Below are 15,259 nucleotides of genomic sequence, written 5' to 3'. Positions count from 1 at the left end.
TGCTGAATATTTCCAGAATTTCTCTTTTCATTTAAAGGAATTGGCAGTCAGTCTCATGGGGATTCTTTACATACTTTCCCATTTTGTATTCCTCCTGCTTGTAGCCGATATACTTCACCAGTCTCTCAACTCCCTCTGAAGCTGGTCCATGCCAGTTTGGCCAAGTGTCTGGGCACAATAATTTATACCTGCAGGACAAGAACATCAACGTTTGAATGTGCAACGCTCCGTAATCCATGCGGCTTGTAAATGAAATGTATCCTGAATCTTTCTAACCTGCTGTTTGCATTTCCTCTCTGCCACTGGCGTGTAGACAGCTGGCTTATAAATTCAAACCATAAGGGAAAAAGGGACTAAGAACGAGGAATTCTCATTGAACCCATCACCTCTGAAGCTTGCCTTTCAGGATAAGTTGACACAATGGCACCTCAGAGGCACTGCCCAATTATCCAAGGAATGCAGTGCTCCACCTGTCTCAGGAGATGTTAGTTGCATGGAGTCATAGAGAGAGACCCTTCAGCCCACCAAGTCCATGCTGACCATCAAGAACCCATTTATGCTGATCCTACATTAATCCCATTTTTTATTCTTCCCGTTTCTCGTCAATGCACCCAGATTCTACCACTCACTTACACACTAGAGGCAACTTACAGTGACAAATTAAGCCACTAACCTGCATGTTTTTTGGATGTGGGGAGAAACCGGAGTACCTGGAAGAAACCCATACAGTCACAGGGAGAACGTGCAAACTCCACACAAGCGGCACCTGAGGTCGGGATTGAACCCGGGTCTCTGGCGCTGCGAGGTAGCGGATGTACCAGCGGCACCAATGTGCTGTCGATGCTGTAGGATGATATCAGATACAACTCACAGCATCTGTTTACCTCCCTTCCCAATGCTCCAGCTGGAGAAAGCCAAAGGGAAACTAATCGGGAATGGGGAAATATCTATTGAAATGATGGGATGTGTGGTTGTGGGGGAACTACAGTCCGTACGTTTCATTCCCATGGCTTTTATTTTGCAACTTCGTGCAGCTCCCAGCAGTGTGACCATAAGCAGAAGCTCAGGATGAGGAGATATGTAGCCACAGACCCAAATTCAATCCTCTGTATTATACTTATCCATTCTCAAGGACAGCATCGACCAATGTACTGCCTTGGCAACTTCTCTCATGTCCCGCCTTCCTAAACTGTCTGTCATTGGTCCATCCAGATCCAGATTCTGTTTTGTGCTGAATGAGTCCCAATATAATTCCGGGATGAAATATAGGCACTCTAATTTGGGCAGCTTGGCAATTACTGAACTAATTGTAGCCTCAGTGACCTTGAGAGTGTGCAGACCATGAGAGAGAGGTTAGGACAGGTCCATTTCTGAAGGCAGCCCTCAGGCTGGGCATCCTGTTAATGCCCGTTGTCTGGGCTAATGGAGAAAGATTAGTCGATGCCTTAAGTACTAAAGATGGAACCAAACCCAGCTAGAGTCAGCTCCCTCTAAATGGGAGGAGGAAAAGTCAGAGGGAGAAAATAAGTATCTTGCATATGCATTGGAAGAAAAGCCTTTCTTGGCAAGAAATTCAGTATGTCCCCTTTGACACTCACCAACTTTTATCGATGCACCATAGAAAGCATCCTATCTGGATGCATCACAGCTTGGTACGGCAACTACTCTGCCCAGGACCGCAAGAAACTGCAGAGAGATGTGGACACAGCCCAGCGCGTCACGGAAACCAGCCTCCCCTCCACGGACTCTGTCTTTACCTCTCGCTGCCTTGGTGAAGCAGCCAACATAATCAAAGACCCCACCCACCTGGGTCATTCTCTCTTCTCTCCTCTTCCATCAGGTAGAAGATACAGGAGCCTGAGGGCACGTACCACCAGACTTAAGGACAGCTTCTACCCCACTGTGATAAGATTATTGAATGGTTCCCTTATACGGATGGACTCTGACCTCACAATCTACTTTGTTGTGACCTTGCACCTTATTGTCTACCTGCATTGCACTTTCTCTGTAGCTGTGACACTTTACTATGTACTGTTATTGTTTTTACCTGTACTACCTCAATGCACTCTGTACTAACTCAATGTAACAGCACTGTGTAATGAATTGACCTGTACGATTAGTATGCAAGACAAGTTTTTCATGGTACCTCGGTACAAGTGACAATAATAAACCAATACCAATACCAAAGTGATTCTCTCCAAACGGTCCAGTGTAGGGTAAGAGTGCTATGGGCCAAATGCGGGCAAACGGGACTAGCTTGCTGGGCAACACAGTCGGCATGGACCACGTGGGCCGAAAGACCTGTTTCCGTATGACTCTATAATTGACAGAGTGCCACACTCTCAGATAAATTAAAAGGCCCTTTGTCTTCTCAAGATCCAGTGACACTATTTCAATGAAGAGCAGATCTCCCTAATATCCTGATCAATACTTATCCCTCAACAACTGAATATTTTGCCCTTATCATATTGCTAATTGAGAGACCTTGCAATATGCAAATTGGTTGTTGCATTTCCCAGATTACAGCAGTGGCGGTAATCAAAAGCACTTCATTGGTCGGAAGGGGTTTAAGGACACCCCGAAGTTGCATGAGCTGCTATACAAATGCATGTTTCTCCTTCTTCGTTTCATTCTTAAACCAGCCAATTCAACAGCCTTATTCGGCTTAAACCATTACCTTTTCAAGAACGCGTCAAACTTCCTGCGGTAGGCAAAGCCTGCTCGTCTCACGCGCAGGTGTTCCATGAGGCCCAGGTACTTTACCTGATGTCTCACTAACATGTTGTCAAACCTGCCTGCAGTGGGAGTGAGAGAGAAGGGGGTGAGGGAAGAAGAGGTAGAAAATAAGTTCCTCTGGTTAGTATCTACTGCTTGCTTACAAAATTATTATCTCCGCATTGACGAAGATCTCATGCTGGTGATGAAGGTGAGGTAGATTATGGAACACTCAACCATCTTTGACAGATCAACACATGCTTGTACAACACTCCCACATCTGAACAATCTTCAACACCTTGGCCCAAAGTTGGCTACTTACCTGGTTGTTTGGCATCATTTGGTTTGACACACCGGACATATGAAGGCTCCTTTGACATCAAGATGTCAATCAGACCCATCAAGCTGTACTTGAACTGTGTTGCCACCTATTCCAGGAGAAACCATTGTACAAATGATCACTGGAGTTAACCAGGTATGAAAAGTTTTGCCCAATTTAAGACGTGAATTTTGAGTCCACAATATTCCTAATAGCTTGTGCTAAAATGACTGTAATTGTCAACAACATTATGGGCACCCAGTGTGGAGTTGATAGGCTAATTTTGGTATCAGTTCCGTTCTGGTGACTGCACTATTGTGAGTGACTAGACCTGAGATTCAATTTATGCTCATAAATTATAAGTAACTAACTTTCACTCTGGAATTTTCTGGGAGAAATTACTGGAGTGTTTGCCATAATTTATGTTTCCTGAACTCTTCAAACTGAACCCACTTTCTGAGTGAATTGAAAGAAAAAAAGAAAATGCTTAAAATAGTCAGCAGCTCAGGCAGCCTTTATGAAGAATTAAATTTTCAGGTCAATAATCTTTTATCAGAACCCAGTGAATTTTACCAGCACTTTCTATTTCCATTTCAGATTTGAAAATCAGTGGCATTTTGGTTCCAAATTTGCTGTTCAGTAGATTGTGTGCTGTGAGTCAAATGAATCTCAATTTCAGCCAAGGTGGCATCGGATAAGTGTTTTACTTACAGTTCCCGGCGTGGGTTATTTGGTAATCGGATGCAAATCCTCTTAAAAGCTTGTCCAGGCTAAATTGGCTGATCTCAGGCCCAATGGAAGTAGAGCAATGTTTAATCCCAGATTTATGGGTCAGGAAGCATAATCACCCAAGAAACAATAATTGCTCAATTTAGACAAGGGACGTTCTGCCAGACAACATTTTGCTAAGCAAAATTTTGGAAATCAGAAAGGCTGGGTGAAATAAACATTTTGGTCTTTCTGAATTAATTTTTCAGGACATTACTAGTAGGCCAGCATTCATTGCCCACTGCTAACTGCCCTGGAACTTGGTGGCCTGCCAAGCTATTTCAGAGTTAACCCCATGGGAAGGATCTGGAATCACATATTGACCAGACTAGGTAAGGATTAGTGAATTGTCAAAAAGGGTTTTGACAATAATCCTGTTGTTTTTGTGGTTTTTCAGTATGTTACTTTTTCCAAGTTATTAACTGGAGTTAGATCTCACATCTGCCAATGCGGGATTTGAACTTGGGTCTTTGGTGCTTTGCTTTACTGCTGTGACACTAATATACAGTGGTGAAGAGAGCAGCATACTATTCATTATAGCAAAATATAGCTTCATAAATCAAAGATACTTCCCCCAAAGATTCAATGACATTATAGCGAAAACTTATATATCAAACACTTTTAAATGAAGGAATCTTTGTTCTTTGCCTCAGTGGAAGCACCTTAGCTTCTGAGGCAGAAGGTTGTGGTTCAAGTCCTACTTCAGAAACTGAGCATCAGGTCTCAAATGGAGCTCCAGCTCGTACTGAGGGATGAGTGTTAAACGGAACGTGGAACATAGAATGTAGAACATAGACCAGTACAGCACAGGAACAGACCCTTCGGCCCACGATGTTGCGCCAAACCAATAAAGCTAATGATGCCTAATCACACTAATCCTTTCTGCCTGCGCGTGGTCCATATGCCTCCATTCCCTGCATATTCATGTGCCCATCTAAGAGCATCTTAAATGCCTTCATCATATCAGCCTCCACCACCACCCCTGGCAGTGCATTCCAGGCACCAACCACTCACTGTGTAAAAAACAATCTCGCCCCGCACATCTCAACCCTGGATATTTCAACCCTGGGACAAAGGTACTGGCTGTCTACTCTACCTATGCCTCTCATAATCTTATTAACTTCTATCAGGTCTCCCCTCAGCCTCCGACACGCCAGAGAAAATAAAAGCGTGAAAGTGTTTGGTGCCTGGAAAGATGGGTTAAATTGGTGGTGCAAATTACTATAGTACACGAGGACTTGTCAGGCGGAACTACCTGAACCCATTGCTGAGTGTGCAAAGAAAACTGATCAGCAGGGATAAACTCCCACACAATGTCACATCGTTCGGTGACTGTTGCTGCCTTAGCACTCTTACGGAGCCACTCACACACCTGAGGCAGCTTCATGCACAATCCCTTCAGGAGAGGGATGGGAGAAAATGGCTCAAAAACAAAATCAATGGAAATTAACTTATTAGCAGAATGTTACAAGCCAACCTGTGCAAGGTGCAAGGACATGAACGTATTTACTGTTGGTCCCCGATGGACAGTGCAGTTGGTACTCACAGTCTCAGGTCTTTTCTTTGTGTCCAGTTCGGTTGTGTCAAAACATTCTTTAACGATGAGGTTTGTGGAGCCACGCATCGCCTGCAGAGACAGAGATATTTGTTGCATGCTTATGGTTTGGTACTAGATTGTTATCAATTGAGCCACAATGTCAGCTGTAGTTCTACAGGTAACTCTCTGGCCTCTCAGTCGGAAGGTTAGGGATTTGATGGCAATATTTCAGACTGAGTCTCCAGTGTCCCAATGAAGGAAGGCTGCATTCAGGGTGCTCTCTTTTAGATGAGAAGCTAAAACAAGGCCCCACCCGCTCTCTCAGTACAGCATCAGAGATGCCATAGCATTACTCCGGTAATGTAGCGGTTAGCGTAACGCTATTACAGCGCCAGCGACCCGGGTTCAATTCCCGCCGCTGTCTGTAAGGAGTTTGTACGTTCTCCCTGTGTCTACGTGGGTTTCCTCCGGGTGCTCCGGTTTCCTCCCACATTCCAAAGACGTACGGATTAGGAAGTTGTGGGCATGCTCTGTTGGCGCCGGAAACGTGGTGACACTAGCGGGCTGCCTCCAGAACACTCTATGCACTGTGTGTTTCAATGTACATGTGACTAATAAAGATATCTTATCTCATTTTATTCCTAATGTTCTGCCTGTTTGTCCTTATAATAACATTACTGAAAAGCAGGTAATCTGGTTATTATCACTTTAATGTTTTGTGGGAGCTTGCAGTGGCTGCGTCATTACAAGTGTGTCTACATACCACAGGTAATTGGAAACACAAGAGATTGCAGATGATGTAATTTGAAGGTCTGTTTATAGCGCCATAGGTACTTCATTGCCTGTGAAGCACTTCACTCTGAAAAGGATGTGAAGTTAGCTTTTTATATGATCTATTTGTACTGAAGAACTAGGAAAGGTGTTGGGGCAGAATGTACTGAGTAGATTAGGCTTAAAAACGATTTTCACTTAAAAACGATTTTCACTTAAACATAAAATTTCTATAAGGAATGAGGCAGGTTCGGTCTTCTCTCTTAGCCCACCATCCATCCTAGTGCACCTCGGCAGAAAGTCTAGGTCTAGGCATTGAAAGAGATGCCCTGCAAAAACCCAGGAACAGCACGAAGCTCCTTAAAGTCGAGGTGTTGCATGAATCAAAGCCTGGTAGTGAATAGGCCAAAGCCTGGGAGAAAATTTCTTCCAGAGGCTGATTGCCCCTGTCACTGCTGCTGTTCCAACACACCCCTGGGGACGGATGGTCAGTGCCCAAATGATTTAAAATCCAAGGCAATCCTGAACACTGGAGACACAAGAGACTGCAGATGCAGGAATCTGGAGCAACAAACAAGACGTTGGAGGAACTCAGCAGGTCAGGCAGCATCTGTGGAGGGAAATGTGAAGTCAAGACCCTTCATCTGCAGTGAAAGCTAGAGGGGAGATAATTATCCGAAATATCAACTGTCCGCTTCCCTCCACAGATACTGCCTGACCCATTGAGTTCCTAAGGCTTCTTGTTTATTGCTCAATACTGAACAATCTACTCTACAGCTAAGGTAAGCATAGGGTACAATTGTTGTCCCAACTCTGAGAACCCTCAAGTTTTACTGAATCACTATTTCTTAATTTATCTCAGGAGACACCTTCAGACACATAACAGTGTTAAGGCAGTTATTACTGTTTTTCCCTCTTCTCCTTTGGACTGCCTGCCCATCCCATTGACTTTCGCCCAATGTCTTTCTTTAAGAAGGCACTCATTGAGAGGAAGTATCAATGGCCTGTGCTCCTTGCTCACCGACTCTACAGTGACCTCACACAGCACCTGCCAGGTGACGTTGGCACCTCCCTACCTGCACTCTCCTCAGAATCAGAATCAGGTTTATTATCACTGACATATGTGGTGAAATTCGTTGTTTTGTGGCAGCAGTACAGTGCGAGACATAAAGAAATAAAAATTACTGTAAGTTACAAAAATAAATAAATGGTGCACAAGAGAAATAATGAGGTGGGTTCATGGACCATTCAGAAATCTGATGACGGAGGCGAAGAAGTTGTTCCTGAAACGTTGACTATGTCTTCAGGCTCCTGTACCTCCTCCCCGATGGTAGTAACGTGTTACTCATTATTCCTAAACGTGATGCAGTGGAAGACCTCTTGCCACTTAACTGCAGGGAATCCCCTGCATTGGCTCCTGAGAGTTTAGGCCACAAATGATTTACATTTGCAAGGTGACACCGCTTACCTCTTTGAGATTCCTGTACAGGAGATCATTATTCTTATCCAGAAACCCTGGAAGATGGAAACAGAGATATTTCCTCTTAGAAGATAAATAGGGACATGTTTTTATTTGTAAGCTAATCAGGAAAGAATCCTCTGATATCAGTGGGTCCATTCTCCCACAAGGCCAATGCTACCACTGTTTCATTAATTAGCACTGTGCAAATCTCCTTCTACTGGTCAGTAAGTTCGGGACTGACAGTAAGTGAATGTTCAGAGTTTCAGCAGCGCTCTGTCCTCACACAGTCTGAAGCAATTAATTCAATGACAACAATTGTTATTAATAATTCATAGAACCATGACACATGAATGATAGAAAAATAGGGGGCTATGTGGGAGGGAAGGGTCAGATAGATCTTAGAGCAGGATAAAATGTTGGCACAACATTGTGGGCTGAAGGGCCTGTACTGTGCTGTAGAGTTCTATGTTCTATGTTCTATGTTCATATAGTCATACAGCATAGAAACAGGCCCTTCAGCCCTTTGAGTCAATGTTGACCTTCAAGAGCCTATTTACACTAATGCTACACTAGTCCCATTTTATTCTCTCCATCGTTCCATCAGCTCCTCCCAGATTTTACCCCTCGTCTGCACACGAGGGGCAAATTTACGGTGGCCAATTAACCAACCAACCTGCACATCCCTGGGGTGCAGGAGGAAACTGGACCACCTGCGGGAAGCCACTCAGTCACAGGGAGAACGTGCAAACTCCACACGGACCGCACCAGAGGTCAGGGATGAGCTCAGGTCACTGGAGCTGTGAGGATTTTCAGGTAGGTCAATGGTTGGTGGTACCAGGTTGGGCACAAGGGAGGGTTGGAGAAGATTAGGAATTGCTGCTAGGTGTGAGCTTGCTCCCAGTACACAGCTCCTGACTCACCTGTTACATTGTAAGTAACTTCTCCTGCATAGTGTAACAGCCTGAAGTCACCCCTACACAGGGACTTTCTTGTCTTCTTATCGGCCAACTTGTGTCTGCAAAGCACAACACAGCAAAAATAATCTCAGCTGGATTACAGTCCTTGAGAACTCCAAAAAAAAATCCAGTGTGATTGAAAATCAGTTTTCCCCAGGGTCCGGCCATGTGGGCTACTTCTGGGTGTACCAGTCCTAACAGGAAATTCAGCAGAACTTTCCCTGGGGTTTTCGTTTACCCAAGCCTCTTCCTTCCCGTGGAAATCTTCCCCAAGTGCCTGTCAACAGTAGCACCAGGCACAAAATTTGTCTCCAGTGACACTTCACCTCATTGATCTGAAAAATTGCCTCATTTAGACCCATAGAGTTGGGCAGCATAGAGTTGGACAGTTAGTATGGACCTGGTGGCTATTCAGCCCACCAAGTCCATACTAACTGTTGCGCCATGTATACTACTCCCATTTACCTACCTTAGGTCTATGACTGCTATTACTCACAGAATAACCATGTTTTGAAGATCTTTGTCTTTATGGGACTTTCACAAACAGCACAATGCTGCTTTAATGTCACTAAAATGTAAGAAATCCATTTCTAGACCACTTTGTCCAGTTGGGATACATCACTAATTTTCAATACAATTGAAATCTGCTGCGATTAAAATGATTTATTATACACCTATGGCTTCAATACTTACTAATAATCAAAGATCTCCTTTGTTTAGGCTTTCTCGAGGTACTAGACAAGGTTGCTCGTTAAGCCCTTTATTATTTGATATTGCTTTAGAGCCCTTGGCTATTGCACTCCGGGACTCTTCAAATATATGTGACATTACTCGCGGACAGAAGATTCATAAGATATCTCTCTACACAGATGACCTGTTACTTTATATTTCTAATCCAGAGGAATCTATCCCCGCAGTACTATCACTACTAGATCAGTTTAGTGTTTTTTTCTGGCTATAGATTAAATCTTAATAAGAGCAAACTTTACCATTAAATATGCAAACCCTAATTTATAGACGATTACCTTTTAGATTGGTAACTGACTATTTTATGTATTTAGGTGTTAAAATTACCAAGAAACATAAGGACTTATTTAAAGCTAATCTATTGCCTTTAATTGACCATGTTAAACAATTATTTACTAAATGGTCCCCACTGTCTTTCTCATTGGTAGGCCAAATTAATGCAGTTAAGATGAATATTTTACCAAAATTTTTATATTTATTTCAAGCGATTCCAACTTTTGTCCCGAAATCTTTTTTTGACACTATTGATTCTAAAATTCTTTCATATATTTGGCAGAATAAAAACCCAAGGTTAAGTAAGAAATATTTACAAGAACTAAAAAAGGATGGTGGTATGGCCCTGCCTAACTTTAAATTATATTATTGGGCAATTAATATCAGATATTTAATTTTTTGGATACAAGATTCAGATGTAATTCAATGCCCCAAATGGGTACACCTTGAGCACCAATCAATACTTGAATTTTCATTAGTTTCTATTTTAGGAGCTTCACTCCCTTTTGCACTTACCAAATTAAGTAAACATATGATTAACCCAATTGTTAAACATACAATACGAACATGGTTTCAATTTCATAAATTTTTTGGATTGAATAAATTTAACTTGTCAAGTCCCATTTAATCTAATTCTTTCTTTCATCCATCCAGAGTTGACTCAGCTTTTTCCATATGGAAAAGGAGGAGAATAGTATGTTTTTGTGATTTATTCCTTGATAACTGTTTTTCATCTTTTGAACAATTGTCTAACAAATACAATTTGTCTAGATCACAATTTTTTTGATATTTGCAGATTAGAAATTTTTTAAAAGCTACTATACCCTCTTTACCGACACCTTACAAAACTGAAATTACAGAAAAAAATTTTAGGTCTTAATCCTTATCAGAAGGGCTTGATAGCAATAATCTATGATTTAATTATGAAAATACGTCCAGAATCATTGGACAAAGTTAAGAATGAATGGGAAAGTGAACTCCAGACATCTTTACCTACAGAGACTTGGAAGAAAATTCTTCATTTAGCTAATACATCTTCAACGTGTGCCAGACACTCGTTGATACAGTTTAAGGTAGTTCACAGGACCCATATGTCAAAAGATAAGCTAGCTCGTTTTTATCACCATATAAATCCTATATGTGACAGATGTAAATCGAATGTGGCTTCTTTGACACATATGTTTTGGTCCTGTCCTCTTTTGGAAAAATATTGGAAAGACATTTTTAACATTATTTCAAACGTATTGAAGATTGATTTACAACCTCAACCTATCACTGCAATTTTTGGATTACCAAGGATAGAGTCTGGCCATTTATCTGTTTCTGCTAACCGTATGACTGCCTTTGTTACATTAATAGCCAAACAATCCATTTTGCTTAAATGGAAGGATCCAATACCCCCTACTACTTTTCAATGGTTCTCTCAAACTATATCATGTTTAAACTTGGAAAAAATTAGGAGTGGTACTGTTGATCCTTCGCTTAAATTTGAAGATATTTGGAGTCCATTTATTCAATATTTTCAGATGATATAGATCCCCTTTCAATAACTTTCCAACTTAGAGGAACGGAGTTGACAACGTAATATTGCTTTGTTTCTACTGAGAAATTTTAGTCCAGTCTTTTTTTTCTTTTTTTTTCTTTTTTTTTGAAACTTTTTCGTTTAGTTTAGTTTAGTTTGATATATTGTTTATAATTTTTCTTATTGATTTGGGTATTTTTTTTCTCTTTCTTTTTTTTATATAATAAATCTTTTTCTTTCCTTTCTTTTATATTAGATTCATTTACTAAGAGATTGTTGGATCTACAGATTTTTTTATATTTTATTGTTCTTTATGATTATCTATGCCATGATTGTTCTCCTGATCTCTTTGTATTACATGTACAAACATCGATGTTATATCTTAATCTGTATTAATTTGGAAACTAATAAAAAGATTGAAAAAGAAAGAAATCTGCTTGGGCGTTAGACAATGTCAATGACCCTGGAGATATTAACTTCAGATGTGAATGCATGTGGGGTTACAACACCAGTCATGGGAGATCCTCATCTATTGGTTTTTGGTCTGGGTCAAGGGTCATGTCTTCTCCCTGTCAAGCCAGGGTTTTATTGCAACCTTTTCTGACGGAATGCAAGTCTGTCTCTCTGCTTCTCTGGGTCCAAGTGCTAGGTGTTTGAGTTTAAGGCCAAAATTCACCACCTCCTGTGCAGTTTGTCTCCGACATTATCGGGGTGATGTCACACTGATTGAGGAAAATCAGTCCTGAGGTTCCAGTTTGGTCTAAGGTTAGATGGAGTTTTGTCTTGCCTCAGGCTCTTGGGCCTGACCAGAGGAAGTTTAATGCAAGCAATATTGCTAATTATTGTAAAGCGAAGGGCAAGTCTACTGGGGTCGATCTTAAATTAGGGACATTTAAGAGACTCTTAGATAGACACATGAATGGTAGAGAAATGGAGGGCTATGTGGGAGGGAAGGGTTAGACAGATCTTAGAGCAGGATAAAATGTCGGCGCAACATTGTGAGCCGAAGAGCCTGTACTGTGCTGTAATGTTCTATGTTCTCTGTTCCACTGAGATCTGCAGAGGGTAAACCGTATCTGGGCTCTTCCTCAGCATTGGCTCTTTCCCATACCTCCACTCAGCCCTGGGACACCCATGGACTTCTCATGAAGACATCCCAGCTCTCTGGCTGGCAAATTCACCCGATGAAACTAGGTCTGGTTAACCTGATGCAAGTACAGTAGAGCCATTTAAATGAATGGGGATATTAGTCTAAGAGGAGAAAACTATGCAAGGATTTCTGTGTGACTTAATTAAATTTGTTAAGTAATTTAATTGATTCCAAGTATGGGAATGAGCTTTTTAAGAATTCTTTTTTAGAGTTCTTTTAATAAATTTAATTGTTTTAGCATTATTTTAGTACTAAACAGGCCCCATGTGATTTTGAGTGCTTTTGAATGTCAGTCACATTCAATAACAGCAACAGCTTTGACAGCCGGTAATCGTGGAGACGGGGTCTCCGCAGCTGTCAAAGCCCTTCTCTCAGCACAGCCAGACCTCGCAGATATGCTGGGAACTCGTCTGTCAGCTGAAGCTTGAGCTCAGGACCAGCTCAGGACCAAGTAACAGCACAGACCAGGGGCAGGGGATTGACAGCCAATAGACACTGAACTGCTCAAATCTGAGTCCTTAGTTCCAACCCAGCTCATTCCAAAAAAAATGAACTCCTTCTCTGTACTGAATGTCCACCGATTACTTCCCTGTGTGTTTGAGTGCAGCCCACCCCATGGTCACTGATAATCAGCAATGTCCAGGACAAGTGGTGTGGCAATTAGAAAAACAAATCACCAATGCGCCTCAGAGAACAGAACCTGCCCAGTCTCAACAGCAGACTATCTATTGAGACATTCTTCTGTTCTCAACAATCAAACTTCACATTAAAAATGACCACTGAGCTTTCAATTCTCCAGATAAATCTTTGAACCTTAAAGTTGGATTCTCCAGTGTCTCCAAATCTTCCTTAAACCCTCCTTAAGTTTTTGGACATCAGGCGATAAATTAAACTAGAAAAGTACTTTATTAATAAAAGAATGTACAGTGAGTCAGGGGAGCATTCCTACTGAGTGCTAACTTCACAGAGGCTGAAAGACTTCCACACTAAACCTTGTTGCAATGGCAGCAAGTCACATGGTATAATTCTTAAAGTGCTACAGCTTTCCTACAGCAATGATACTTAACCAATATTACACTGACAAATGTGTTGACAAGGGGCTGTGGTCTCACACAGCACAGGTACCCACGTTAGGAAGTGAGGGTGGGCTCCCACTTTTTCCTCCATCCTGTCCAGAAATGTAAGATCTGTGGCTTCTCCAGGTCTCAGGCATTCTTCATCCTGATGAGGAAGAGAAAAACAGTCACTCACATAATCTGCCATTACATTCAGAGTTGTGTAGTGTGGTGGTTAAACTGGTGGATTAACAGATAGAGCTCTGAACTCCTGATCCTCGAGCAACTGAGGAGTTTAAATTCAAGCAAGTAAATAAATCAGAAATTAACAAACAAAAAGCTGGAGGAACTCAGCGGGTCAGGCAGCATCTGTGGAGGGAAATGGACAGTAAACATTTTGGGTCGAGACCCTTCATCTCGACTGATGCAATCCAGGTGAAGGGTCTCGGCTATCTATTTCCCTCCACAGATGTTGCCTGACCTGCAGAATTCCTCAAGCTTTTTCAGATTCCAGCATCTGCAGTTTCTTAACATAGAACACTAGAGCACAGTACAGGCCCTTCAGCCCGCAATGTTGGGCCGACATTTTATCCTGCTCTGAGATCTTATGTCTCCATAAAGCAGAAATTACACAAAAACTAATCAGTTAGTCCCACTCTTTTCCCATGGTTCTGGAATCCTGCTTCCCTTATATCCAAGTCTGAAAATTACTGTTGAGTCTGCTGTTACTACTCGTTCAGGCACTGTGTTCAAGCCTCACTTTATAAAACGTTCTCCTCATGCTCCAGCAGTGTAGGTCTTCATGCATTCAATCTCTCATTCGCTTATCGGATTAATATATTCATTGAAGTGTCAAAGGTAACTGGGAGCTTCCTGCACATTTCTCTACCTCCCACAGGTAGGACAAGGGACACTGGTGTCAGTAAATGGGATCTGGGGAATAACCACAATAGGTGTTGACTTATTTATAATAAAAATATAACATTTCACACTTACCTTGATTAAAAAAAACTCAGAAATTGTCGGTCATACAGCAATCTCGGGTGACTTTGTCTATACTGCCTTATAAACTTCAAAACTTAAATGGAAATTGTATTTTAAATCTTCGTGCAGAGAGAGGAGCGGAGTTTCTCACCAGAATGGAGATGATTCCTTTGTGTTTTTGTTCCACGAGATCACAGATAATCTTGTTGTTGAAGTATTGGATTGGCTCCCACTGCAGAAACAAGAATAAACAAAGTCATGTGGAAACATCTGCACGGAATCAGGGTGACCCCAGTCAGATGGAGGCAACTTGACCCATCTTGCTGCCTTATCTCTGCAGCACCAATCCATGGTCCTACAGTTTTTTCCTTTGAATTATTATTCCAACTCTCCTCTGTAAATTAATATTGAATCCACTTCTGTTGCCCTTTCAGGTATTGCATTCCAGATCACAACATGAAAATACCCCTTTAACTCCCTGGGTTAGGTCTGCTGTCGAAGTATGTGGGGTATATTACAGCAGTGAGGTGCTAAAGCACATTGATGGGCCATTGAGACCTACTCTGGAGAGGCAACACTCAGTTTTAACCCCAGCTTTCTTGTTACAGAGTTCCAGACCTTGGGCGGGTGTACAGCAGGGTCAGACTTCAGGGACAATCTCGAAGTCTGACTCTAAAATCTTGGCCCGTCTTTTAAAAAGCGAGCTTGGAAGTCATTGGGCAGGCAGGAGCCCCAGGTAACATTGTCCATGGGAAATTAACTTACACAAATTTGGATTTATATATCATCTTTCATTTTTCAGGGATTCGTCAATAAATACTTTTTATTCTCAATTTTGAGTAAACTTTTTGAATATCAAAACAAGATTGAATTTTAGCAATGTGGCCATTGCAAACTCCATTATCAGACATAAGTTTCCCCAACTTTGCCCTGCCTCAGATAGGCTGTACCAGTGTGACTCACCCCATTCCCAACACCCCAAGCATCCAACTGATGTAGC

General features: G+C 41.8%; 1 protein-coding gene across 1 annotated transcript in view; it reads right to left on the bottom strand.

The window, feature by feature from the left end:
• myo1ha (myosin IHa) overlaps nucleotides 1–15,259 on the bottom strand; it is an 81,299-nt gene that overhangs the window by 25,905 nt on the left and 40,135 nt on the right. The window contains exons 13-20 of the mRNA XM_052031981.1: nucleotides 14,411–14,491; nucleotides 13,350–13,441; nucleotides 8,493–8,587; nucleotides 7,579–7,625; nucleotides 5,349–5,429; nucleotides 3,038–3,143; nucleotides 2,678–2,795; nucleotides 75–188 (exon numbers count right to left, since the gene is read on the bottom strand). Of these exons, the coding sequence (XP_051887941.1) occupies nucleotides 75–188; nucleotides 2,678–2,795; nucleotides 3,038–3,143; nucleotides 5,349–5,429; nucleotides 7,579–7,625; nucleotides 8,493–8,587; nucleotides 13,350–13,441; nucleotides 14,411–14,491 (734 nt within the window). The remainder of the gene's footprint in view (nucleotides 1–74; nucleotides 189–2,677; nucleotides 2,796–3,037; nucleotides 3,144–5,348; nucleotides 5,430–7,578; nucleotides 7,626–8,492; nucleotides 8,588–13,349; nucleotides 13,442–14,410; nucleotides 14,492–15,259) is intronic.

Source organism: Pristis pectinata, chromosome 17 (assembly GCF_009764475.1).
Source record: "Pristis pectinata isolate sPriPec2 chromosome 17, sPriPec2.1.pri, whole genome shotgun sequence".
In the NCBI taxonomy this organism is placed as follows: domain Eukaryota; kingdom Metazoa; phylum Chordata; class Chondrichthyes; order Rhinopristiformes; family Pristidae; genus Pristis; species Pristis pectinata.
The sequence above is the reverse complement of the archived record's forward strand: the minus strand, read 5'-3'. Positions and strand labels throughout refer to the sequence as shown.